Source organism: Sorex araneus, chromosome 3 (assembly GCF_027595985.1).
Source record: "Sorex araneus isolate mSorAra2 chromosome 3, mSorAra2.pri, whole genome shotgun sequence".
Lineage (NCBI taxonomy): Eukaryota > Metazoa > Chordata > Mammalia > Eulipotyphla > Soricidae > Sorex > Sorex araneus.
The window spans coordinates 62,600,832-62,628,824 of NC_073304.1; the positions used below are offsets into that span (position 1 = coordinate 62,600,832).

Sequence of the window (27,993 nt, forward strand, 5' to 3'; positions counted from 1 at the left end):
CCCTAACGACTCGAAAAAAGACAATTCTGAAACTTTTGGAGGTAAAATGTGGACAGTTGAAGCTGCCGAAAGCGCATTCTACCCTTAGTGACTCCAAATAGCCACAAGGGGTCATACAAGGAAATAGTGAAAGAAAAACGTTTTATTCCGAGCTTCAAACGCGAATGACGTCCTGGGTCACGTGGTGCGCATGCGTTCTGGCCCAAGATGAAGCCGTAAAAGCGCGGCTTTAAAATCGGAGTTGCTGAAGTAGGGGAGCTTTCCAAAGGAGAATTATTTTTCCTATCTCATTCACATCAGCTTTCCCCCCACTCCCGTTAGCTCGATCGTCGTCTTGCCTCCATGGCGCTAGTTAATGGTGTTGCCCCTCCTTAACCGACTTCCGCCCTCTTCCAAGATGGCGGCCGCGGGGCTTTCCTAACCTTTACGCGGTTGGGCGGGGTTTGACGTCTGCGCCGCTGGGGGCTGGAACCGCAGCTCGTCCAAAGAGCAAATGTTGGCGCCGCAGCGCGGGAGTCAGCTATGGACTGGAAAGAAATCCTTCGCCAGCGGCTAGCGACGCCCAACACCGACCTAAAGAGTGAGTTGGGGAGGGGCCGCCCGCGGAGACGTCCAGCCTTGAACGCCCCGAGAGGTGGGGACAGAAGGGGAAGGACTGGTCCCTGGAGCCGCGTCCACTCTTAAAACCTCTCCGGACAAAGGAGGCGGAGTGGAGAGTGGGTTCGCCTTTTCTAGCCTGGGGAGAGATCAAAAGCTTCTCCCGAAGCGTGCCTCCGCGATCTTGAGCTAGACTATGCAGAGGAACTGAGAGCCCCCCTCTCACGGTTCTCCCTCCCTGCCAGGACCTGGAATCCATTGATCCCGCCGTCTTCTGAGTCTCTTTGCGGGTCCCTCCTTAACCATTTCAGATCTCATAATCAGTTGTCTCCTTCCTGCGCGCGAAATGCAGTTCAAGTAACAGGAGGAAAAACGGAATCACGGTGCATGGTCTCAGTGAAATTCATGCCCAGCAGCCTACCGTGGGTTTTTCAGTCGTTCACTGACACTCTATTTTCCGAGGCAATCACTGCCCTACACTTTAAGGCAATTCTGCATGTCTCCCGACTTTCCAGCCCTATGTCCTATCTGTTACTAATCTCCCACTGTCAAACATCTGAATATACTTGAAAAAGTAGAAGCAAGAGGCTTATCTGTTCCAGTTTACCATTTCTGTCAGCCCCTCACCTGTTTAAGACAGCCCTTACCTAATATTGCCCACTGTATTCTCCCTCAGCCTCTTCATTCGATTTTCCTTTTCTCCTGGATCATATCCATCAGCTCTGACAGCTGTAAAGCTCTACTTTAATGAATAATCATTTGCTCTCACATTCCCTTTTGACTTGTTACATTTCTCTGCACCCCTCAAGGGAAAACTTATGCAAAAAGTTACCTGTTCTTGTGATTTCTCATTCCCCCCCCCCACACACACACCCTTTTCCCCAATTTATGTGCCACACCCAGCAGTGCTCAGCAGCTACACCGGACTTGTTGCTATGGGTGTTCAGGGAGGAACATGGAGTGGAGATGGAACCCTGGGTGTCATCTCCTGCTTTCTCCTCACCTTCACTCCTTTCTTTAGCTTTTTTGGTGTCACCCAGAGCGATGCTCAGAGGTTACTCCTGGCTCTGCACTCAGGAATTACTCCTGGTGGTGCTTGGGGGACCATATGAGATGCCAAGGATCAAACCTGGGTCAACAAGGTAAACACCCTACCTGCTGTACTATCACTCCGGCCCCACCTTCACTCTTTAAACCCACTTCTTTGAATTTCAGTTAGGTACTGCCAAGTACTGTTCTAGGCTTACAGCAGCCAAGTGAGACAGACAAAAACTCCTTGACCCATGCTTTGTATGGAGATGAAAGTCAAATGATATATCCAGTAGGCTGTACAGTTGTTCAGGCTATTTCCTTCCAAGCGTGTTGGGAACCACTTTCCCTCCTGTTCCCACATTTGTCATCTCCTGAGTTATCAGCTTTTCTTAGCCATTGTCATCATCATATGAACAGGGTGGTATTTCTCTCATCTTAAGAGAAACTGTCCTCCATGTCCACCTCTAGCTACGCCTCCTTTCTCTGATCCCTTTACAGCAACACTTGTTAAAGTGTTACATCTGGTTACATCTATACTTGTCTCCAAGTCCTATTTGTCAGGGGATCTTGTAGATCAGCATTCTTGAATCTTTTCACAACTGCTGGTCACCACCTGGGCTGCATACCTGTCCACATACTAGCAGTTTTCTATCACAACCAAAGTGATAGATCAGTGGGTTTCAAACTGTACACCTGCAGGCCAGCGTCCGTCCATAGACTGGTGGTTGGAGCACCCTGTTGTAGACCTGATGTACATTATGCTCCAGGGAGCAATTTTTAGTTTTTATTTTATTTGCCTGGCCAGTAGTCTATACCAAGAGATGTAATTATTTCACTCTCTTTCTTCATGCTTTTTCTCTGTTTCTGGGTAACACCGTCTTAATTTTCTTCCTGCTTTGCTAGTTATCCTTTCTGTCTTTTGCTTCCCCCTTCTTAACAAGTTACCATTGGAATGCCAAGATTAACTCTTTGTTGAGCTTATACTGCTTATATTCATATTTATAGTGAAATTATAGTCTTACTGGGTTTAAACACTATATTTTCTATTGTCTCCTAAATTTATATCTCTAACTTAAACCTCATTCTTGAGTGTCAGATTTATATATCCAGTTGCCTACTTGACATTGCCTCTTGTATCTAATACATACGTTAGCCTTAAAGTCTCCCAACTGAACTGCGGCTTTTTTTTTCCACTCAATTTTATCTCTCTTAGAAATTAGCAGTAATTAAATAAAATAAAATAAAATAAAGAACAAAGAAATTGGATGGAGGTCCCACCAACTCAGGTCAGTCCCTATGGGGCAGATGGGAACATAGCTCAAAATAGAGCACTTGACCTGTATGTGAGAGGCTCTGGATTTGATCTCCACAACTGAGGGTCACCAATACTTTCAGAGATGTCTATGACAGCTGTCTTCCTCCAGTGCCCACATCCAGTTTGTCAATAAATCATGGGCCAAAAAGAAATTAGATGCAGAATATACTGGCTCGTCATTGGAGGTGAAGAGCAGGATGCACTAGATACTGTAGCCCACAAGTGGCAGGATGGTTGAATGAGCTAAAACCCAATGAGCAGGTAGAAGGAAAGGTGATAGCGCCCGGAAGGGTCAGCAGCAGATGGAAAAGTTTGGCAGTAGGCACAGGAATGTGACTAGGAGGCAGAAACCCCACGAGGTCAAGGGCTGTACCTTTTTTTATTTTTTTAAATAAACTCGAGCCCAGTGTCTATGACGGTGCTCTGTATAAAACAGCATGTGCTTTGTCGATACTTGTGGTTGAATTAAGAATGTGCCTAAGATCTATAAGAGAGGAAGAACTTGAAAAGAGTCAATTACATTGCTAAAGGAAGTGCAGAGATAACAGAGATATGGTTTAAGATGGGAGCCTTTTTCAGTGCATTCTTGGTATTTAAGGAAAGTTAATATTGATGTTTAAACTAAAGTATCCAGACCCAAGTAAACATTTGATATTAAAAGTGCTTCTCCTCTTAATTTATTTTGTTACCAGAAAAGAAAAGTGAGCAAGAATTGAAAGATGAAGAAATGGATTTATTTACTAGGTACTACTCTGAATGGAAAGGAGGTGGAAAAAACACAAATGAATTCTATAAGACCATTCCCCGGTTTTATTATAGGGTAAGTAGTAGCAAGCCAAATTATCTCACAGAGTTTATAAAATGAAATTTTTAATGGGATCAGAATTTTATGTCTTATAAACAAATTAAGAATTCTTAGCGTTTACGTATTTCTTTGTTCTCATTTATTTGGTCATTATTTTGGACCTAATAAAATCTTGAGGTCTTACATACATTTTTTTAAGAGGGCTCGAGAAATAGCTCAACAAACTGAGCACCTGCTTTGCATGCAAGAGGCCCAGGTTTGGTCCCCAGCACTGGATGGCTTCCTGAGCACCACCAGGAGCAAATCCCAGAGCATAGAGCCAGGAGTGACGCCAAAGTACAGACAAATGTTGCCAGAGATCTCTCAAAATTGGTTTAAGAGCACAAAGCTGCTATCCCCCTGACTTCAAATGATAGGTCTTTTTTCTTTCTGATTTTCATTACAGATATTAGTATTCTGTTCAGGGCAGAGCCTGGCAAGCTACCCATGGCATATTCGATAGGCCAAAAACAGTAACAAGTCTCACAATGGAGACGTTGCTGGTGCCCGCTCAAGCCAATCAATGAACAACGGGACGACAGTGCTACAGTGCAGTGCAGTATTCTGCTGGGTCAAGTTGTCAGACTTTTCTTTGAGACAAGTGTATTGGACAAGTTACCCTTTTACCTTTGACTTATTTTTGAAGGGGGGATGGTGTACTCCTCAATGATGTGGGCCTGAAAGTGTTCTTGCCTACCAGGACCCCTCTTAGCAGTGCCGGGAGTACCATGTGGTAGAGGGGGATTGAATTCATGACCTAAACAAGTAATCCCTCACCTGAGCAAAGTACCGAGCCCTACAGTGTTTCTTGATGGGGAGGGGCAGGTTTATTTGGTTTTAGGACCACACCCAGCAGTGCTCAGGGGAAGCTCCTGGTATTGCCAGGGACCATATGTTGTGAAGATTGAACCTGGGCTTTCCCTATGCAGACTCTGCATTCAGCGCATTGCACTATCTCTTTAGTGCCCCCAAAGTATTTTTTGTCCAATGAACTTTTTAAGCAAAATTGAAATAGAAAAATTAATTTGAGGCAATGACATACGTAGCTATAGACTAGTATTTACATGTAGAAATTAACCGTACAATGTATTTCCAGCTGCCAGCTGAAGATGAAGTTTTACTACAAAAATTGAGAGAGGAGTCCCGAGCTGTCTTTCTGCAAAGGAAAAGCAGAGAGCTGTTAGACAATGAAGAATTACAGGTAAGAATGGAATGTAAGGTGGCTTTGGATGTTAGCTGTTTCTTATTTGTACTTCAGTCATTCAGGAGCTATTCTCTGTACCACATTGGAAACACTGGTAGCCACCAGAACCAGCTTAGAGCTTAGACTGGCCTAAGTTTCCTCAAAAAAGAAATACAAATGACCAAAAGGCACATGAAAAAATGCTCCACATCACTAGTCATCAGGGAGATGCAAATCAAAATAACAATGAGATATCCTCTCATACCACAGAGACTGGCACACATTCAAAAGAACAAAAGCAACCAGTGCTGGTGTGGATGTGGGGAAAAAGGGACAATATTTCACTGTTGGAGGGAATGCCAACTGGTCCAGCCTTTCTGGAAAACAACATAGACAGTCCTTCAAAAACTAGAAATTGAGCTTCCATATGGCCCCGCAATACCACTTCTGGGAATATATCCCGAGGATGCATGAAAGCACAGTAGAAATGACATCTGTACCTATATGTTCATTGCAGCACTGTTCACAATAGCCAAAATCTGGAAACAACCCAAGTGCCCTAGAACAGATAACTGGTTAAAGAAACTTTGGAACATCGACACAATGGAATACTATGCAGCTGTTAGGAGAGATGAAGTCATGATATTTGCTTATAAATGGATAGACATGGAGAGTATCATGCTAAGTGAAATGAGTCAGAAGGAGAGGGACAGACATAGAAGGACTGCACTCATTTGTGGAGTATAGAATAACATCACATGAGGCTGACACCCAAGGATGTAGATACAAGGGCCAGGAGGATTGCCCCATAGCTGGAAGTCTGCTTCATGAGCGGAGGGGAGAAGGCAGATGGAATAGAGAAGGGATCACTAAGAAAATGATGGCTGGAAGAACCAGTTGGGATGGGAGATGCATGCCGAAAGTAGATAATGGACCAAACATGATGACCTCTCAGTGTCTGTGTTGCAAGCCATAATGCCCAAAAGTAGAGAGTATGGGGAATATTGCCTACCATAGAGGCAGGGGGAGGGTGGGAAAGGCAGGGTATACTGGGGATTTTGGTGGTAGGGAACGTGCACTGGTGGAGGGTGGAGGGATGGGTGTTTGATCATTGTGAAATTGTAACCCAAACATGAAAGCTTGTAACTATCTCACAGTGATTCAATAAAATTTAAAAAAAGAATTAAAAGAAAGAAGGACTGCAAAAAAAGAGTCAAGGCAAAAGTTTAGAACTACTGCTTTCAGGTCAGACAATGGGGGTTTAAATGCCAGCCTCACTTTATGATCTTGGATGATGGAGTTAACATTTCCATGTTTCATTTCTCATTTGTAAAGCTGGGGTAGCTTTATCTATATCATATAATTATATTAATTGAGGAGATAGTTTATATGAAAACTTAACAATTTAGTAGGCACTTAATATTCACTAGCTATTTTTATTATGTTATTACTAATCAAAGAATAAAAGGGATAGATTCATTTTAATATTATGATGAGTATTATAGTTACTGCAAGATCCTCTGCTACTACAGGATCTTTTTTTTTTTTTTTTTTTTTGCTTTTTGGGTCATACCTGACGATGCACAGGGGTTACTCCTGACTCAGGGTACCATATGGGATGCTGGGATTCGAACCTGGGTCGGCCGTATGCAAGGCAAACGCCCTACCCGCTGTGTTATTCCTCCAGCCTCTATTACAGGATCATTTTAATGGAAAGAATATACTTATATTTAAAATATTTGTTCTCTTTTAACACTTCAATTCTTCTAAGAACTTATGGTTTTTGCTGGATAAGCACCAGACACCACCTATGATTGGAGAAGAATCAATGATTAATTATGAAAGTTTTTTGAAAGTTGGTGAAAAAGCTGGATCAAAATGCAAGTAAGTATTATATTTAACAAATATCTTTGTTAAAACCTTTTTGTCCATTTTTAAAAGCATTTTCAATGTTCTACATAGATATTAATGAAAATTTAAGACAGTGGCATGGCAGCTTGAGTCAATTTAAGTTACAAGTGAACCCAGGGTCTCACACGTACAAAGCATGTAGCTCTACCACAGAGCTACATATCTGACTCAATAAAATTATGGTCAAGAAATTATACTCATGGATTCACTAAAAGAAATAATAGTTTGTTTAGTCTTTATTCACAAGTCCTGCCTAAGGACCACCCTGGCAGTTCTTAGGAGGCTAAGGGACAATCCCAGTAATGCTTGATTCTAAAGTTCAGTGCTCAGGCCCCACATAGAATGCTGTGGCCACCAGGGCCACCCTGACAGTACTCAGAGGCCACCAGGGCTATACTTAGTAGTGCTTGATGACCCACATGATGCCAAGGATTGAAATGAGGGCCTTATATACAAAGCATTTGCTCTTCCGCTTAAGCTGTTTCCCTGACCTCCATTTGGAACACTTTAGGTATCCTGCAAGCAATAGAATGTACATGATTTAAAACACTTGAAGGTTAGAACCACAGATCATTTACTTTCCTTGGGGATGGGATGGGGATGTTTTTGAGCCTGATGCAGCAGAGCTTGGGGCTGTTCTGGACTCTGTGCTCATTCCTGGAGGTACTTGGGAAATCATTTGCAGTGCGAGGGATCAGCCATGGTTGGTTGCATGCAAGGCAAGTGCCTTAACCCCTGTTCTCTCTCTCTCGATCACCCTCGTCTCCCGCCTTTATTTTTTAAATTTTTTTATTATTTTTTTATTTTTTTGCCTTTTGGGTCACACCCGGCGATGCTCAGGGGTTACTCCTGGCTTTGCACTCAGGAATTACCCCTGGCAGTGCTTGGGGGACCATATGGGATGCCGGGGATCGAACCCGGGTCGGCCGCGTGCAAGGCAAACGCCCTACCCGCTGTGCTATCACTCCGGCCCCTATTTTGTTTTTGTTTTGGGGTCACATCTGACTGTGCTCAGAGCTTACCCTGGCTCTACACTCAGGGATTATTCCTGGTGGGGTTCCAGAGATCAAATGGAATGCTGGGATTGAACCCAGGTTGACCACGTGCAAGACAAGCATACTACCTGCTGTTTTGTCTCTCCAGCTTCTCTATGCACCCTTTTTATTTTTAGTGATTTAAAAAAATTACTTGAATTTATTCTATTCTTTGCTAATATAGAAGTTATTTTTATATTAAATTATTTTCACATTTATTTCCTTTCTAGGCAGTTTTTCACAGCAAAAGTTTTTGCTAAACTCCTTCATACAGATTCTTATGGAAGAATATCTATTATGCAGTTCTTTAATTATGTCATGAGAAAGGGTAAGTTCTTTTTCATTGTGCTCAAAGTCCTCTGTGTAAATCAAGTAGATATTGGGCCCCTGATTTTACAGTATCTTTTCCAGTAAATTTTTCAGTAAGTTTGAATAGCAGAGTTTCTTGTCTGTAGGATAGCATGGGGTTTGTCCAATTAGCCTTGCCACAGGGAACTTAGTTTATCTTAAAGCAATGTCCTTTCTGTATGGACACAGGAAGACAGTTAATGTTATGCTTTTGTAACTTGGGAGCCAATTGACTCCAATAATATTTGCTCCCGGGCATCTGCTTTCTCAACTCAGTTGCCCTTAGTTCCTAGCACCCCAAAAGCAGGGTCCCAACGAGGAACGGAATGGATCCAGGGCAAGCTGTGAACTACCCTGGCATCGAAATGGGCCAGGCCAAAGCGCCACAATACTCAACTATAAGTTGAGAGCATGGTCATAGACAAATGCTGTCATGATCCAAAAGTAACGACAAGACTAGAATCCTGCTGGGGTTAGGAAGACTAACCTGGCCTGAGGACTGTGGTCTGGAATATATAGTGAATGTCCTCAGGAAGAACCAAACTTTAAGTCTGATATATCTCTTACTGTGCTCATACAGAAAGGACATTGCTTTAAGGTAAACTAAGTTCCCTGCGGCAAGACTACAAGGACAAACGCCATGTTATCTCACTCTTGTCTTCTAACCAAGATTTGTTTCCTGTTTTAATTCTTTCCTGAAACTTAATAGAACTGAGATTTTCTACCATAATATGAGTTAATTACCATTTTTAAAAAAGACAATAGCTAAGTAAATACATCAAAATCTGAAATGATGTCTGGTGGTTTAAATTAAGTTTCCTCACTGATAACTGTATTTCATCAATATATTGTAGGTTAGTTGCCTGAGAGTTTAGTTTCAGACTCACAATGATAGCATCCAATTCAAGGAGTTTTTATTAAACAGTTGAACTGTTATTTCTTTAAGTTCCATAGTGATTTCTAAAGTCCTATGAGTAACATCTTTAACTAACTTTGGTTGCTGTAATTAGTCTCAGTAGAATAAATGCAACTTCACTGAAGACATAGTTGCACTCAATGTCCCATTTTGGCACAACTCCAAGTTTGAATAGGTAGCAAACAATATTCCCAAAGGTATGATTTTTATTTATGCTTAAGTATAATAGACTTGTCAAAGTCTCCCATTAATTTTAGGCATATTTTGTTCTGAAAAATTTGGGGGTTAGTTAAGAGGTTATATGAGAAGAAATAGATTTATAAAGTTAGATTAGCTTGTCCCTGTAATTTCACTTTTATTTCCCTTTGTTCATATGATAGATCTTAAAATTAAACTTGATTTGTTCATTTTATTTAAAGTGTGGCTTCATCAAACAAGAATAGGACTCAGTTTATATGATGTTGCTGGACAAGGGTACCTTCGGGAATCAGTGAGTATTAATCTGCTTTATTTATCTGTAGGGGCCATACCAGCAGTAGTTGACCAGATGATCAGATGGTTTGGTGCGTGGGTTCAGTGGTGCTGGCTCGATCAGGGCCTCCCTGTTAGTACTGGCAGTGTTCAGGAGGCCATAGGTGAAGAGGATTGAATGTTAGCATGAGTTCCAGTGCTATGCACTGTTTTCCTGGCGCAGTAGTAACCTACTTTCACAACTACCAACATGGTGAAAATATGGCCAGAGGGTTAGTATAATGGGTAGGGCACTTGCTTTACATATGGTCAACCCAGGTTTGATCCCTGGCACCCAGGTGTGGCTCAACCCCCTACCCCCCATACCCTGAAAAACCAACCAGGGTAGTTATCAGCAGCTGTGGGGATTATAGATGATTCTTACGTTGATTTTGTTTCTACAAATAAACTTGAACAAAATATTCTTAAAGCATATATTGATCACAAAAATTCCCTTTTAAATTCTTTCTCTTCATCCTTCAGGTCTTTTAAAGATGAAAGAATGTCATTTTTATTTATTTTGTTTGAAATATAGAAAATTGGGAATTTATATATTCAAATTATTTCTTAGAAGTATAATTTAATAGGATTAAAAATAATCGAAGTAGTGAAAACTTTTGGTTATTCATGAGTGTTTCCAGTACATGACTATTTTTGTTTTAAATTTATTTATTTATTTGCTTTTTGGGTCACACCTGGCAAGGCTCAGGGGTTACTCTTGGCTCTGCACTTAGGAATTGCTCCTGTCAGTGCTCCATGGACCACATGGGATGCTAGGGATTGAACCCGGGTTGGCTGCATGCAAGGCAAAATATCCCTCCCCACTGTATTATCTCTTGGCTTCTACATGACTATTTTAAACTGTCCAGGATTATTCCCTTTTTAAGCAGTGCTCAGGAGACCCAGAGGTGCCCCCCAGAAATTCTTGGCCAGCTGGGCCTGTGATTTTATGCAAGGGGCTGAGGCCATAGTGCTGCTCAGGCTCTGTGGTACCAAAGATTTCTGAGCCACCTGAGCAGTGGTGGGAGCCTCCAGAGCTGTACCCGGTGATTCTTGGGAGACCGTGTGCCAGGAAGCAGAGCTGGGCCAGGTGCATGCCTTATCACCGCACCATTTTCCAGCCCCAGAATTTCCCCCAGTTTCAGAGAAAATTGTATAACGTGACTGTATTCCTGCTGTGGGTTTGGATTGTAAGGTATTACTAAGAGAATCATTTCTTTTGTATCGTGTCATAAGAGAGTCAGATCAAGTTATCAATAAAGAATTCTAGTTTCAATCATCAGAGAGATGCAGATCAAAACAACCATGAGATACCACCTCACACCACAGAGACTAGCACACATCCAAAAGAACAAAAGCAACCGCTGTTGGAGAGGATGTGGGGAGAAAGGGACCCTTCTACACTGCTGGTGGGAATGCTGACTGGTTCGGCCCTTCTAGAAAACAATATGGACGATTCTCAAAAAATTAGATATTGAGCTCCCATTTGACCCAGCAATACCACTGCTGGGAATATATCCCAGAGAGGCAAAAAAGTATAATCAAAATGACATCTGCACATGTATGTTCATCGCAGCACTGTTTACAATAGCCAGAATCAGGAAAAAACCCGAATGCCCTAGAACGGATGACTGGTTGAGGAAACTTTGGTACATCTATACAATGGAATACTATGCAGCTGTTAGAAAAAAGGAGGTCATGAATTTTGTATTTAAGTGGACCGGCATGAAAAGTTTCATGCTGAGTGAAATGAGTCAGAAAGAGAGAGACAGACATAGAAAGATTGCACACATCTATGGTATATAGAATAACAGAGTGGGAGACTAACACCCAAGAATTGTAGAAATAAGTACCAGGAGGTTGACTCCATGGCTTGGAGGCTGGCCTCACATTCTGGGGAAAGGGCAACTCAGAGAAGGGATCACCAACTTTAATGCAATCGAAGGCCATGTGGGGGAAGGGAATTGCGGGCTGAATGAGGGTTAGAAACTGAGCACAGTGGCCACTCAACACCTTTATTGCAAACCACAACAGCTAATTAGAGAGAGAGAACAGAAGGGAATGCCCTGCCACAGTGGCAGGGTGGGGTGGGGGGAGATGGGATTGGGGAGGGTGGGAGGGATGGGTTTACTGGTGGTGGAGAATGGGCACTGGTGAAGGGATGGGTTCCCGAACTTTGTATGAAGGAAGCATAAGCACAAAAGTGTATACATCTGTAACTGTACCCTCACGGTGATTCACTAATTAAAAACAAATAAATTTAAATAAAAAAAATAAAGAATAAATTGTTTGTAGAGGAAAAGAGGAGGAATGCTGAGATGTTGTTGATAGATAGTTAAGAAACAAATGCACTGAGCCTGAGATATAGCACAAAGCCAAGGCACTTGCACCTGACTCCAGTTTAAGCTTCAATACCATGTATGGCCCCTGAGCCCCACCAGGAGTGATCTCTGAGCACAGAGCCGGGAGTATGTCCTGAGCACATTCAGGTCTGGTATAAAAACAAAACAGAAATTAAATAAATTCACTGTATCCTCCAAAGTTCTTTGTTGAAAACTGTGTACTGAACATGAGATATATTTTCCTAGTTTTTTTTATGCATGCAAACGAAAATAAAAGAATTAAATCTTTAAAAAAAAAAGAATTCTAGTTTCATTAAAGAATAAATTCTTTAATTGCTTTTAGCAATTCAATAAAGAATTCTAGTCCCAAGTGACTGTGCATCTTGTAAGTGTTGTTGGTATCTAAATTACAAAGATATGTTTCTTTAGCTCAGGATTTTCCTAAACATGGAGTCTTTTTTTCTAGAGTTAGTTGTAGAGTTCTTAGTTGTATAGGGAGAAAGGGTTGGGGTTTGGGCATTATTAGTCACTTAAATATTCAAATGTAATTAGAGAAATGCAGATTGGCTCTTTGTTTCCTGGAAAGATTGATGGCATCAGAAGGAAAATATTTTAACCTAATGTTAGAAATAGGAACACTTTTGAACTCATGGCTGTAACTCAGAGCGACAGCTGACAGGCAGAGTCCACCAGATGTTGCTGTTACCCTCAAAAATCTTCACTCTCCTGTTGTGTCCTGTGAGTTTACTGTAGCTCTCCTATGCAGCCTCATTCTTAGTGTGGCAAAAGAGAAAGAAGCAACTTCCATGTCCTTCAATAGAAGAATGATTAAATAAATGATGATGTATCATACAATGAATACAGTCATGTATAGCTATTTTACAAGAGTAGTTCTATTTTGAGCCAATATGAACTGACGGCGAATATATTGTTACATGCTAAAAGCAAGAATATGCATGGATATCCTGCCATGTCTTTTATAAAAAGAGCAAGAGAACTAGACAAAAGGTATTTACTTGTGTGTGCACCACTTACCTCTGGGAACATTACAAACTGATAAATACAGGTTACTTTTGCTGAGAGAAAGTATGAGTGGGAGGAAGACTTCTCAGGGAAAAACTTTAGGGGTCCATTGAATTTCAAGTTATGTAGACTATATTACCTATTCAAAAATGTTAAAATTTAAGTTAAAAAGTAGAATAAAAATTTAATATAAATCCAATCCTACCATAGTTATGGCTTATTTACTCATTTAAATAGTATTAATACTGAATAATACTTAGGATTGAAATTATTTGCTACTGATGAAGATACAACATTGTTTAACCCTCATGGCTTTACTCTGTTTTGTTCTTTCAGGACTTAGAAAACTACATATTGGAACTTATTCCCACTTTGCCACAATTAGATGGATTGGAAAAATCTTTTTATTCCTTTTATGTTTGTACGGCTGTTAGGAAGTTCTTCTTTTTTTTAGACCCTCTAAGAACAGGTAAAAAAGAATCTTTCCTTAGAAATTGTGAGGCTATTGTTGTTTTTAAATCTCAGTAACTAATGGGAAATCTTAAAAATGTCATTTTCTGGGTCCAGAGCAGTAGTGCAGCAGGTAGGGCACTTGCCTTGCAAGAAGCTGACCCAGGTTTAATCCTTGGCATCCCTTATGATCCCTTGTGTGCTGCCAGGAATAATTCCTGAGTGTAGAGCAAGGAATAGCCCCTGAGTATCATTGGGTATGGCCCAAAACAAAACATCACTTTCCCAACATCATTGATATTAATATAATTTTTATGTTTTGCTTATGGTTATGTACTAGGTTTATATAGATTCCAGAAAAAGCTTGAGAATTTTAAAATACAAATGTGATTGCTCATCTAAATTAATATCTACATAAAATTGAGTTATTTTTAAAATGAAATTTTATAATTATGTTTCTTTTATGTTTAAAGGGAAGATCAAAATTCAAGATATTTTAGCATGCAGCTTTCTAGATGATCTGTTAGAGGTAAATATTTTTAAATTACTTGATTATATCACTTGAAAATTGCTAGCTTCTAATTTTGTCTCTGTTTATTTAGCTAAGGGATGAGGAACTATCCAAAGAGAGTCAAGAAACAAATTGGTTTTCTGCTCCTTCTGCCCTAAGAGTTTATGGTATGTTTTTGTCATAGTATAAAATATCAACTCTTCTTTCCTTAGTTAATTGTCAAAGGACAGTTTTACACATATGGTAATTTACCTTAAGATCAACATACTCTAAAACCAGAGTTTAGAATTGAGGCACAGGAATTAAGGCATTTGTCTTGTACGTGGCCAATCCTGGATCAGTCTTCTGCACTCCATATGGTCCCCCAACCACTGCCAGGAATGACTCCCAAGCACCATTGGGTGTGGCCCAAGGTCTCCTTTCCCCAAGAAATATCAATGGGGAAACTTCTGGGGCCAGAGATAACTCAAAGGGCTGAAGTACATGTTTTGCATTTGGGAGGGCTGAAATGATCAGGGGTGTGTTTTTAATTTAATTTAATTTATTTTTTTGCTTTTTCGGTCACATCTGGCTATGCACAGGGGTTACTCCTGGCTCTGCACTCGGGAATAACTCGTGGTGGTGCTTGGGGGACTATATGGGATGCTGGGAATTGAACCCTGATCGGCTGGTCAGCCATGTGCAAGGCAATCCACCCCGGGGCTGGAGTGATACCCGCTGTGCTATCACTCCAGCCCCGGGGTGTGTTTTTTAGGGTAGTGTGTCTTGGTAGGTAGATAGGGGATGTCCTTTTGATGGCTTTTGTGGGATGACAACTTTCTCTTGAGATGTGAAAAATCACTTTGGAAGCAAACAATCACATAAACAAACCAGTGCTAGGTCAATAAAAATAGATCCATTAAAAAGTGATTATTCTAGATTACAAAACTTGTTTATGTACAAGTGATTTTAGCACTTTTTGTGTCACTGCACCCTCTTACTCTTTAATGGAACCTAGTCAGTATTTGAACCTTCTTGACTCGGAGCATCATTTTGAGCATCATTTCTAGACTTTATGATGAAATGCTATTCCTTGCAGGGCTCTGAAAGCAGGTTCTGGCCTGGTTGACCCTTCCCTTGAATTTTACTACATCATTGTGTAGGGTTGTCTCCTTGCTCATTTGGCAGTCTTGAATCTCTTTTAGCATGCAGCATTTCAAGCTTTGTGTTGACACCCCCACTCCCCCTAATGTACAAACTAGAAAGTTCTCCAAAAGTTGCAGACTAAACATTGAAGAATATCTTGAAGTGTCAATTAACTTATTTTTTAACTAAAATTGTTGTTTGGTCAGCAGTGTCTGTTTTGTCCTTTCTTCCCCAGGCCAGTATTTGAATCTGGATAAGGATCACAATGGCATGCTCAGTAAAGAAGAGCTCTCTCGCTACGGAACAGCAACCATGACCAATGTCTTCTTGGACCGGGTCTTCCAGGAGTGTCTCACTTACGATGGAGAAATGGTAGTAGTTTAAATATTTTTTTTAAATATTTTTAAAGGCTAATCTCCCAAATTTCCACAAAATCTTTTCTTGAGGCATTAAAAGCATTACTTTAATTATTTTCAAATGTAATAGTATCTTAAAAAGAATATAAGACATGATAACTTTTCAGTACTTGTATTGTAAACTCTAGTTCCCAAAATGGAAGAAAGAAATAAAGACAGAGACAGAGTCAGACAGAGAGATGTTTCTGTCTTAGAAGAAGATTGGGGGTGGGAGGGCTTGAAGGGGGAAACTTGGGAGATTGGTGGTGGGAAACATATACACTGGTGAAGGGAGAGGTGTTAGAATACTATATGACCAAAATCTAATCATGAACAACTTTGTGACTGTATCTCAAGATGATTTAGCTGAAGGAAGAAGGAAGGGAGGAAGGGAAGCAAGGAAGGAAGGAAAAGTATAGGGTTTAAGGCGCTTGCCTTGTACTCAGCTCACCCTGGTACCATCCCTAACATCACATATGGTCCCTGACCCCTGCCAGAAGTGATCCCAGAGTGCAGAGTGAGGAGTAAGCCCTGAGTACAGGGCTGGGTGTGGCTTAAAAGCAAAAAAGTATATGAACTGACAGAATTAATATTTGGAGCCTTTAAACTTAAGGTAAACTTGCCTAAAAATATTGCTTTCCATAAGGACTCCAAAAAAGCTTTAATATTTTGTTAATTTTATTGTCGGTGCACCTATTAGAGAAGATGACTAAAAGAAAAAAAAACCCTGAAAATTGACAATTTCTGTTGACTGTTTTCATATTTATTAAGTTATTCATTTAAATTACTAGGTCAAACATAATACCATATGTACCATGATTTAAATTTAAGAAATAGGTTATACTATTCTATAAATTGCTATATTAGTAGCTAAGAATTAACATTCCCTTTTGTTTTTTAATCTCAGCACTAATATAGTATTTTATTTTCATTTTTGTATGTTTGCTTTGGGGACTATGGTCACATATGTGACCTGTGTTAGTTCTGTGGCCAGGAGTCATTCTGGGTAGTGTTCAGAGAACTACATGTTTCTGGGGATTGAACTTGAACATCCTACATGCAAAACCTACTTTTAGGCCCCCAAAATCAATATTTTTACTATTAAAAACCTAAAAGGGCTGGAGCGATAGCACAGTGGTTGGGCGTTCGCCTTTCACGCGGCCAACCCATGTTTGATTCCTCCACCCCTCTCGGAGAGCCCGGCAAGCTACCGAGAGTATCCCGCCCGCACGGCAGAGCCTGGCAAGCTACCCGTGCATATTGGATATGCCAAAAACAGTAACAATAAGTCTCTCAATGAGAGACGTTACTGGTGCCCGCTCGAACAAATAGATGAGCAATGGGATTAAAAACCTATCAGAGGGATTGGAGCATTAATATAGTGGGGCTGGCATTTGCTTTGTATGTGGCCAACCCAGCTTTAATTCCCAGTATCCCATATGATCCCCTGTGCACTGCCACGAATAATTTCTGAATGTCGAGCCAGGAATACCCTTGACCATAACTGGGTGTGCTAGGGGCTGGGGGGAGTTGGTGGGGGTACTTATTGGGGCTAGAGGCCAGAGCAGTAGTACAGAGTATAGGGTGTTTGCCTGCTTGTGGGGCCCACCTGAGTTCGATCCCTAGCATTTCTTATAGTTCAGTTGGGCACCGTCTGGAATAATTCCTGATTGCAGAGCCAGAAGTAACCCTAGTAGCCCTGGATGTGACCCAAAAAAGAAACAGGGAAAAAAATATTATCAAGGCTGGAGGGACAGTGTAGGTCTAAAGGTACTTGGCTTACATGTAGCCTACTGTGGCTTGATCCTCATCACTACATGTGAGCACTGGCAGGTGTGTCCCAAAACTAACAAAACTGTTAGGGATCTGATATATTTTCTAAACATAATGCTTAAAAATGGTCACATTGCCAGAAGAGAATTGAAAGATTTTATTAATTGATAAAGCTTTAGGCTTTTATCACTTAACAAAAATAATTTCAATTGATTAGGTTGTTTTTATGGCAGCTTGGGGATTGTTCCCCATTGGTGCTGGGGACTATGCTGCTCTGTGGATCCCACACAGGCCTCTACGGATGTGCACAGAGGATGTGCTGCAGCCCTGTGAGCCATCTCCTAGCCCTAGTCATCACTGTCAAGTAACCCCATTGTAAGCCAGCTGCAATGGAAAGGGGGACAGGGGCAGAAACTGCTTTGTGATTCAGCTCCCATAGCTGTTTACAGTGCTCAGTGAGCAGGTTATAGCATTGATGACTGCTGGCAAATAAGAAAAACATCTGGACAGAGCTAGACCATGTAGCTCTGAAGTACGGCACTTTCCTTATATGTATGAGTCCTCTGATTGCAAAAGTGCAACTTGGAGGCTGGAGAAATGTTGGGGCTGAGTGCATACTTTGCCAGGAGAAGGCCTGAGTTCAGTGCCTGGCGCTCCATGCTTCCCTGAGCACAGGAACTCCCAAAAACAACCCCTAGATACAACCAGGTGTGGCCCAAATACAAAAACAAACAAAAAGAACACTACTCCATTAATTTCAACTAATGCCTCTAATAAGCTTCATTTTCTTTTCTGTAGGATTATAAAACCTACCTGGATTTTGTCCTTGCATTAGAAAACCGAAAAGAACCTGCAGCTCTTCAGTATATTTTTAAATTGCTTGATATAGAGAACAAAGGTTATCTGAATGTCTTTTCCCTTAACTATTTCTTTAGGGTAAGTCTCATGTAAGTCATCTATCATGCCTTAGGATATATTAAACCGTTTTCTTACACTATTTATTCAGTGACAGTTTTATCCAGTTTATGTTTAGATTTAACAAAGGGTATACTAACAATGTGTAAAATAAACATCGTGTTGGAAATATAAAGGCACAATACAAAATTTGTGTTGGAAATACTAGTGTTGGAAATATAAAGGCACAATACAAAATTTGTGCTATTGATGATCAAGAAAATGACAGGAGCTTTATTAAATGATTTAGAAAAGCTTGTTCCTTTCCACAAAACTGTTGTTTGTAGACTTTGGTAGTTGTTCATGTTTCTAGTTGCTATACCTAGAAAATAATTTTTAAACTGCCAGAATTGTGTTGCTTTTCAGTGTAAAATTTGCCGAAGTACTACTTATTTTGTGCCTTAGTTGGTTATTAAGAATAACTTAAGGAGCTGGAGCGATAGGGCAGCGGGTAGGGCGTTTGCCTTGCTGACCCGGGTTCGATTCCCAGCATCCCATATGGTCCTCTGAGCACTGCCAGGAGTAATTCCTGAGTGCAGAGCCAGGAGTAATCCCTGTACATTGCTGGGCATGACCCAAAAAGAAAAAAAATAAGTTAATACCTCAACAGATATCTAGATGCAGCAGTATAAAATCAGGAATATTGGTCCAGAAAGATAGCATAAGGATTGAGGCACTTGCCTTGCATATGGCTGACCCAGGTTCTATGCCCAGCACCACATATTGTTCCTTGAGCACCTACAGGGATGATTCCAAACACCACCCACTGTGGCCCCAAACCTCTCTATTCCTGACCCCTGCCTCACTCCCCCAAACAGGAATATCTGTCTTCTTTGTATCTCTAAGATCCTTCCTTGGTGATTTTTTTTTTTTTACTTTGGCCACACCCAGTGTTTCTTGGAGGCTGATTCCCAGCTCACTGCTCAGAATTACTCTGCAGTGCTTGGGAACATGCGATATTGCTGCCAGGGATCAAACCTGGGTGTGACCTGCATGCTTTGCATGCAGCCTGTCTCCCAGCCCCTAATAACTAGTGTGCAAAAGACTATGGTTAAACGTAGGGGGGAAAAATACATACATACATATATATATATATATATATATATTTGGGTCACACCCACACACCCAGCGATGCACAGCGGTTACTACTGGCTCATGCACTCAGGAATTACTCTTGGCCGTGCTTGAGGGACCACATATGGGATGCTGGGAATCAAACCCAGATCAGATGCATGCAAGGCAAACGGCCTACCCGCTGTGCTATCACTCCAGCCCCAAATGTAGAAAAAAAAAATTTAATAGTAAAAACATTTTCATATTTTTATTATAAGCCATTTTTTCCCTAGAAGACTTTTTTTTTTCCCTTTTGGGTCACACTCGGTGATGCACAGGGTTTATTCCTGGCTTTGCACTGGGGATTACTCCTGGCGGTGCTCTGGGGACCATATGGGATGCTGGGAATTGAACCCGGGTTGGCCATGTGCAAGGCAAACGCCCTACGTGCTATACTATTACTCCAGCCCCCTCTAGAAGACTTTTAAAAAAGTTTTGGTATGTTAAAAACAACTTTCCTGCTTTCCAAGTTTACATAATACATAATTCACAATTTAGCAAAAGAATAAATTTCAATATTAGGATGCAATTTGTTTTTTTTCCAAAAACTAAATATTGGACTGGAGCAATAGTACACTGGATAGGATGTTTGCGTTGCACGTGGATGACCCATGTTTAATCCCCAGCATCCTATATGGTTCCATGAGCATTTCCAGGAATAATTTCTGAGTGCAGAGCATGGAGTATCACTGGGTATGGGCCAAAACCAAAAAGAGAAAAATAGAAAACAAACATCTGAATGTTTCTTAGGCTAAATCAATGGCTAATCTGAAATTATGCTAACCTATTAACATAAGGATTCTTTAAGAAGACCTATTTAATGAAAATTCAGTTCATAGGAAAGCAAATAAAACTTTTGAAAAATAATTTCTCAACCTAAAGATATTTCATGCCTGTGTTTATTAAAATCAAACTTTAGTTAGGCTTGGTTACATTAGACGTAGCTTATGTAACAAATTACCAGTGTTGAGCCCTGCAAGCCCAGGATTATTCTTAAAATTTTCATACATTCATATGCCAAGTACTGAAACAAGTGATAGTGTACTCCAGAACATACCATACAAGTATAATGCTCCAGTAGCTGACAGACGCCGCTCTGCTTCAAAGACTCCTATACACATTGCGATCTGTGGCACCAGCAACCAAGCTGGCCCTTGGTTTGACAATACACTAAATTTTAAACAACATTTTCAGTGAATGACTCACACCTAAAATATTAGTCCAGCTGGACTGCAGTCTTCCTTCCAGTATTTTTTGTTGTTAAAATGTAGCACTATTTAGCATAAATATAGGATGGGAAGGGAGGTTCCCAGCTGTTCATAGAGTAACAGGTCACATGAAAGGCCCATCTGAGTAGTAGCAGTAGTCTAAGGGATAGGCAGGAAAGATCCAGGCTTATGATTCTGCTGAATGTGAAGCTAAGCCAAAAAAATGCAAAGTATTAATGAATGGTTGAAAGGATGAGGCTTGTAATCCAACAGAAAAGGAAGGAGAACAGGAAAGGGCCACTAGGACCAGAAGAGAGGGATAGAGCTGTCGTGTATTTTACTTTTCATTTACAGTTTTTTTTCTGCCAAATGCAGGCTATACAGGAACTAATGAAAATCCATGGACAAGATCCTGTTTCATTTCAAGATGTCAAGGTTACTTTTTTTACCTTATTACCTATATATTAAATAAAATTTTATACAAAATTAATTTAACAAAGCGTTGAGCCAAGATAGGTAGTTGCTGTTAATTGGGCGAATATAGTTTATGAGCACAGTAAGTATACATTTTGTTTGAAAATTAAGAGAATCATTATATCCTGTAAACTGATGTTTTTGTTTTGTTTTGTTTTGTTTTGTTTTGTTTGGGAACCATACCAGGAGGTGCTTAGGGGCTACCTGTGGCTCATTGTCTGGGGAACTTTGCAACACTGAGGACCACATAAAGCATGTGCATTAAGCCAGCTCCCTGGAAACTGATACTTTAACAAGACCTGTTTGAATTTGAGTACTTCAGATTGCCTGCTTGCTTGCTTTGTATTATTTAAAGAAATAATCAGTCATTCACTATGAAGTCTATCACTATTTGAAGCATATGCTGCTATTCAGCAGTTTTAGTAATCAGATTTTCACCAGTTAATGGAAAACATTTAGTATAATGTCAACAAGTTCAAACTAATTATATTCAATTTAATGAAATAACCCATCCAGCTTTCATAAGAGCAAAAGCTATTTTGGTTTAATATGAATGAGATAAATTTGAAACTGTATAACAGGCAATTTAGGAAGTGTAATTTTACCACCAATCTAGAAAGGATGGTTTTACAAGCATACAAGATTAAAAAATTTGTACACTTTGCCTAAATTATTTTAAATGTTTAAATAGAAATTTGCCTTCTTACTATAATGATTAGATTATGTGTACTAGGGCCAGGAGTTAGTGCATGGATTAAGGTACTTGCCTTGTTTGTGGCCAACCCCAATATAGTCCCTGGCAGTGATGGTTCCTGGAACATAGAGCTTGGAATTGTCCCCAAGCGTGACCAGGTATGGCCCAACCGTCCCCATACCCCCAAAAAGAAATGGAACATACAAACTTATTAAAAGTATTCATATATTACATTTTATAATATAGATTCTTCCACTGATTCCAGTAAACTTTGGCACTATTCTGGATTATTCTTTAATACAGGCACCCCCACTCCTGCCCAGGGACTAAAGTCATAGTACAGCAGGTAAGGCGCTTGCCTTGCATGCAGCCAACCTGGGTTCAATCTCTGGCACCACTTATTGCTTTCCTAAGCACCAACAGAAGTGACCCTTGAGCACTGTTGGGTATAGCCAAAAAAAATAAGACCACCTCCCTCCTACTTACCTACCCAATATTGACATTTAATATTGGAAATGAAGCCTTTGGCTGTCTTGGCTTTGAAGCATTTAAAAGTTTTCAACTTGAACTGAGTTAGCACTTAAATGAAGCGTTTGCTTTACCATCAATTACAACAAAAAAAAAAGTATAAGGAGTTAAGATTTATTTATAGAATACTACATTAATGGGGCCAGAGCAATAGTACAGAGATGATTACAAACTCAGGTTTGACCCCTGGAGCCACATATGGTCCCCCGAGCCTGCCAGGAATGATCCCTGTTTCTAGGCCACACACTGTCAGGTCTAAAAAACCACAACATAGCTACTTTTGCCACTAACTAGTTGTTATTTGCATTCAACTGACTCATATTACTATATTACTCCTATATATAACTATATTACTATTTAGAGAGGACATATAATACTCCTCTCTAAAATGAGGATAACTGTTGCATATTTTCTAGCACATATGATTATGAGTAGAGAAAAAAATGCCTGTCCATAAAATGGCAAAGAAAAAAATAATCAAATTTTTCTTAAGCTCCAGTCCTAGCCCTGAATTTTACATAGCTGGGTGATAGAAAGTAAATCAGATATCATATTTTACTGTATACGTATAGATAATAGATATTTCACTGTTTTTTTTTTTTTTTTCTTGTAGGATGAAATCTTTGACATGGTAAAGCCAAAGGATCCTTTAAAAATTTCTCTTCAGGATTTAATTAACAGCAATCAAGGGGACACAGTTACCACCATTCTAATTGATCTGAATGGATTCTGGACTTATGAGAACAGAGAAGCCCTTGTTGCAAATGACAATGAGAACTCAGCAGACCTGGATGATACATGATCTCTCAAAGACTGGATTATATTCATTAAGATAAACTTGAATGTAGCATATAAAACCTTTGGTGCACAATCCTTAGAAAAGACTTAAATAAAACACTTCTGTGCCTGTAGAACACAGCAAATGTTCTGACGATTGAAATTTTGGTTGTGGTTCTTTGAAAGTTACCAGGATTAAGTGCTGAATTAAGAGGTAGTAAGTTGATACTACAGGTGTGACCTGGTGAAAGTAGGAGTCCACTTTAATCTTCAGAAATAACAGTTTTCATGGAATAGCTCTGACATGAAGTCACTAAGAATATTTTGAGGATCCTGCAGGAAGAAACTTTCTCAGTGCACGTACCTCAAAGGGTTCCCTTGTGAATGCTATGCATGAAAGGATTTTAGGATTTTCCTCCAACAAACAAATGGGATTTGAATGTACATCTATGACTGACCCTAAACACTGCTAGTGCTTGGCTCCTCCCACAGGTCAAACCAGCAGTGGGTGTGGTTTTCCCAGCAGGCAGCCACATTAGCTTCCACCAGTTAATCTTCCGTCCATATCCCATAAGATCCACATCTTATACTGAACTTTCTTATACTTTTTATACTGAACTTTCACCAGGGCAGGCCTGGCTATCCCAACCACATTAGGCCAATAGCCTATTAAGTCCTTTCTCCAATCAGCATTCCCCCAAATCTGACAAAAGTAGCAGTGAGTGCAAGAAAAAATACACCCTAATCAAAGAGTAGCAGTAAGTTCTGGCCAAAGAATGCATTCCCTGATCAGAGCAAGAGGCTCTACAAGTCACACAAGAAAATCAAATTGGAAGGGAATTAGCTTTGACAAAGAGACCCCTAACCACGGAATTCCCCCAGAGTCCTCCCTGGCAGTGAGGGTGGGACACTGAGAGCATATTGGAAAGAATCACCTCCCAACTACCAGAGGCACCACAAGGAAACAGCAGATCCCCACCATGAGAAGTGGATGAAGATAGGAGCCTTGAAGACTCCACAAGGAATATCCACCCACATAATGATAAAGAATCCAGAGATAGAATGGTGAGAATGCTTAATGAGCTCAATAAACATGGTAGTGATGTTTAATGAGAAATAGTGGAATGGACATCCAATAAAACACAGGAGTATATGAGCGCAGAAATAAACTACAAGCAGAAAAATGTTTGCTTAAAAAATTTGGCAGGTGACAGGAAAAACTCAATGGATGCCCTCAACAGTAAAGTAACAACAGCTAAAGACAATCAGTGACCTTGAAAATGATGTAGAGAACCTTAACGCAACAAAAGAAGGAAAAATACCCGAAAGTAAATCAATAGCAGACAAGAGAACTTTGGGATGAATTCAAGAGGAACAAATAAGAATCATCAGAGTCCCAGAGGGACAGGAAAACAACCCCAATGAGGAAGTAACAAAGACATCATTGCTGAAAAGTTCCCAGAGCTGGAAAACAAAGACATCCAGACCCAGGAAGTCTGAAGGGTTACCAGCTAAAAAAGACCCTAATAAAAAGACTCCAAGTCATATCCTAGACAGACCATCGTGATACAATACTAAATGCAGCAAGATTAGAGAAGCTTAAAGGTTGGCTCTTCCTGGGGACATCTCAGTATATATTCCAGACCACATCTAGTCTTTCCTAACCCCAGCAGGGTTCTTATTCAGTTACTTCTTTTTGGGTCATGACAGTTTGTTCTGTGACTATACTCTTCACTTACACTTACGGCACCTACCTTGTCTCCTTTCGATGCCAGGGTTGCTTACAGCTTGCCCTAGGTCCACTCAGTCCCTTCATCAGGACCCTGCTTTTGGAGTGCTAGGAACTAAGGGCAACTGATGCTTAAGTAAATATGGATGCCCAGGAGTAAATATTTTGGAGTCAATTTACTCTGTTACAAAACAGCATGAAATGTCTTCCTGTGTCTATACAAAAAAGGACATTGCTAAATAAGCCATGCAAATGACATAAAGGAAAGAGAAAAGCAATATAGGATTATTAACACTTGATGGAATTTGGCTGTGGGAGTGAGTAACTCAATAAACCTAAGCTCCCTGCGGGAGGAGCAAGGATAACCCATTCCAACATCTTCAGATGAAGATAATATATTTATAGAATCCTAAAAACTCTACAAAAAAAAGCTAGAAATAATAGAATTGTATAGGAAAGGGCATGTTACAAAATCAATACACAAAAATTCATGGCTTTCCTATATACAAATAATGAAAGAGAAGAAAGATATTTTAAAAATCCTGTTACAGTTGATCCTCAGAAAATCAAGTACCTCAAAGTAAACTTAACTTAAAGAGGTGAATCTATGCAAAGAAAACTACAAAATACTACTTCAAGAAATAAAAGAGGACATGAGGAAATGGAAATACATCACTTCTCATGGACTGGGAAGATTACCATCATCAAAGTGACAATACTCCCTGAGCATACAGATTCAATGCAGTCCCTATAAGGATGCCCATGACATTTTTCAAAGAAATAGATCAAACACATCTGGAATTCATATGGGACAATAAATCCCCATGAAACAGTGACACCTTGAAAGAAATAGTGAGTAGGATATAAAGACAGCCCACAGAATGGGAAAAAATTACTCAACACCCATCTGATAAGGGGTTGATATCAAAGATATATAAGGTACTAGTAGAACTTTACACAAACACACACACACACATCCAAACCCATCAGAAAGTAGGGAAAAGAACAGATTTCTTCAAAGAAGAAATTAAAATGTTCAAAAGGCATATGAAAAATGCTCTGCATCACTAATCAGGAAGATGCAAATCAAAACAACATGATATCTCACTCCAAAGAGACTGGCATACATCAAAAAGAACAAGAACAACTAGTGCTGGCATGGATGCAGGGAGAAAGGAACTTTGATTCATTGTTGGTGGGAATGCTGACTGGTTCAGCCTTTGTGGAACACAATATGGACATTCTTCTTAATACTAGAAATGGAGCTTCCATATGACCCTGGGAATACTACTCCTGGGAATATGCCCTAGAGGCCCAAAACACAATGCAGAAAATCCAGCTGCATGTCTATTTTAATTGCAGCACTATTTACAATAGCCAGAATCTCGAAACAAACTGAGTGCCTGAGAACAGATGACTGGATAAAGAAATGGTGGTAAATCTACGCAATAAATTGCAGCCACTATGAAAAATGAAGCCATGAAATGTGCTTATTATACATGAATTGGAGTATCATGCTGAGTGAAATAAGTCTGAAGGAGAAGAGACATAGAATGACTGCAATCATTTGTACTATATTAAAAAAACATAGTATGAAACAGTATTAAAACTATATCCAAATCGGGCCAGGAGGACTGAAGGGCCCACAGCTGGAAACTTGCCAACGTGGGGTAAAGAGAGGGTAGTTAGGACAGAGAAGAGAGCACTATGACAATGTTAGTTGGAAATGATCACTTTGGGTAAGAACTGGGTGCTGAAAAGAGGTCAAGTGATAAAATGATATACATGATAACCTTTCAGTACCTGTACTGCATGGCAAACCATATGCCATGCGGGAGGGAGGGAGGGAAGGAGGGAGAGGGAGAAAGAGAGATTTAAAATCACTATTTCATTATTTATACTGTTTTGTGCCTGCTCAAGCAAATCAATGAGCAATGGGATGAACAGTGATAGTGATAGTTTTTTAAAATGTTTTGATCTTCAGACCAGTTTACACATACACGCATATATGATTCTAGATTTTCCTATTCATTAGAGCTATTTTGTTTCTGGGTTAGAGTGTTTTGATATGTTTCTTCCAGTAAGTATACACTTGAATATTTTATTTACTTTTTGTTTTGGGGCCATACCCAGAGGTGCTCAGGGCTTACTCCTGATTCTGCACTCAGGTATCACTCCTGGCAGCTCAGGGGATAATAAGGGGTGCCAGTATCAGCTGTGAAGGCAGATGATGTTCCTTCAATACTATTTCTTTGGCCCCTCAAGTTAGTATTTCAATTAAAAGCATTAGTAGAACATATTTGTCATTGATTAGTATCAAGGGTTACATTCTGAAAAACTAACTCCATTTAAGGATTTTTTTTTGAGAATTCTGTGTAAAGGCTTTTTGAGGGCCACACCTAGTGAAGCTCAGGGTTACCTCTATGCTCAGAAATTACTCTTAGTGGCTCTCAATTTGGGATGCTTAAACCTGGGTTAACTGCAAGGGCAAGAGCCCTACCTGCTGCACTATTGCTCCAGCCCCAGGTTCTTAATATACTTTTGGGGTGTATGTGGTACTGGGAATTGAGCCCAGGTCCTCAAACATCTAAGGCATAATTCTGCCAGTGAGACATATCCCCAGATCCTTAATACATTTTTATTAATTTCTAAATTTCTCATTTTCTTGGTTTTGGGATTATTCCCAATGGTGCTCAGGGGGGTCTCTCCTGGCAGTGTTCAGGGGACTACATGTGACTCCAAGGAATTGAACCAGGGTCAACTGCAAGCACAGGAAACACTTTACCTCCTATAATATCTCCTGGAATGATATATTTATACTAATATTTGATGTGTGTGTGGGGGGGAGTTTTTTGGGAGGGGGTATACATAATAGTGCTCAGGGACTATTGCTAGCTTGGTGCCCAGGAGTCACTCATGGCAGTGCTCAAAGGACCAGGTGGCATCAGATTTGAAACAAATCTTATGCAAAGCATTTGCTCCAATTCTTTAAATTAACTCTCCAGCCTTATATTAATTTTTTTTCGTTTGGGGGTTATATTCAGCTGTGCTCTTGGGTTACTTCCCCTAAGCACTAGGGGAACATGTGATGCCAGGAATCAAACCTGGGGCTCCTGCATGCAGAGCATGAGTTCAGCCCACTGGTCTACCTCCTTTGCCCCCTCAATATACTTTGTTTTTATGAGGTGAAAGATTAGAAGATGGTAG

At 40.2% G+C, this 27,993-nt stretch overlaps 1 protein-coding gene across 2 annotated transcripts; it reads left to right on the forward strand.

Moving 5' to 3' along the window:
* The first annotated feature begins 443 nt into the window (after positions 1 to 443).
* On the forward strand, positions 444 to 26,614 carry PPP2R3C (protein phosphatase 2 regulatory subunit B''gamma). 2 transcript variants are annotated; one of them, XM_004612119.3, is made up of 13 exons: positions 444 to 580; positions 3,637 to 3,764; positions 4,885 to 4,989; positions 6,743 to 6,855; positions 8,147 to 8,244; positions 9,600 to 9,670; positions 13,392 to 13,524; positions 13,979 to 14,034; positions 14,108 to 14,183; positions 15,377 to 15,513; positions 18,108 to 18,245; positions 20,960 to 21,019; positions 22,894 to 26,614. In XM_004612119.3, the coding sequence occupies exons 1-13, from the start codon at positions 523 to 525 to the stop codon at positions 23,080 to 23,082; spliced, it is 1,362 nt and encodes a 453-aa protein (XP_004612176.1). In that variant the 5' UTR covers positions 444 to 522; the 3' UTR covers positions 23,083 to 26,614. The 2 variants fall into 2 exon arrangements, with proteins under 2 accessions (XP_004612176.1, XP_054985863.1); XM_055129888.1 differs by lacking the exon at positions 18,108 to 18,245.
* Positions 26,615 to 27,993: the final 1,379 nt, after the last annotated feature.

Excerpts from the sequence above, each read along its gene's own strand:
- PPP2R3C (XM_004612119.3), top strand. The coding sequence starts at position 523 with ATGGACTGGAAAGAAATCCTTCGCCAGCGGCTAGCGACGCCCAACACC. Across the intron at positions 4,990-6,742 it reads TAGACAATGAAGAATTACAG|AACTTATGGTTTTTGCTGGA; the intron begins GTAAGAATGGAA and ends AATTCTTCTAAG. Across the intron at positions 14,184-15,376 it reads TTCTGCCCTAAGAGTTTATG|GCCAGTATTTGAATCTGGAT; the intron begins GTATGTTTTTGT and ends TTTCTTCCCCAG.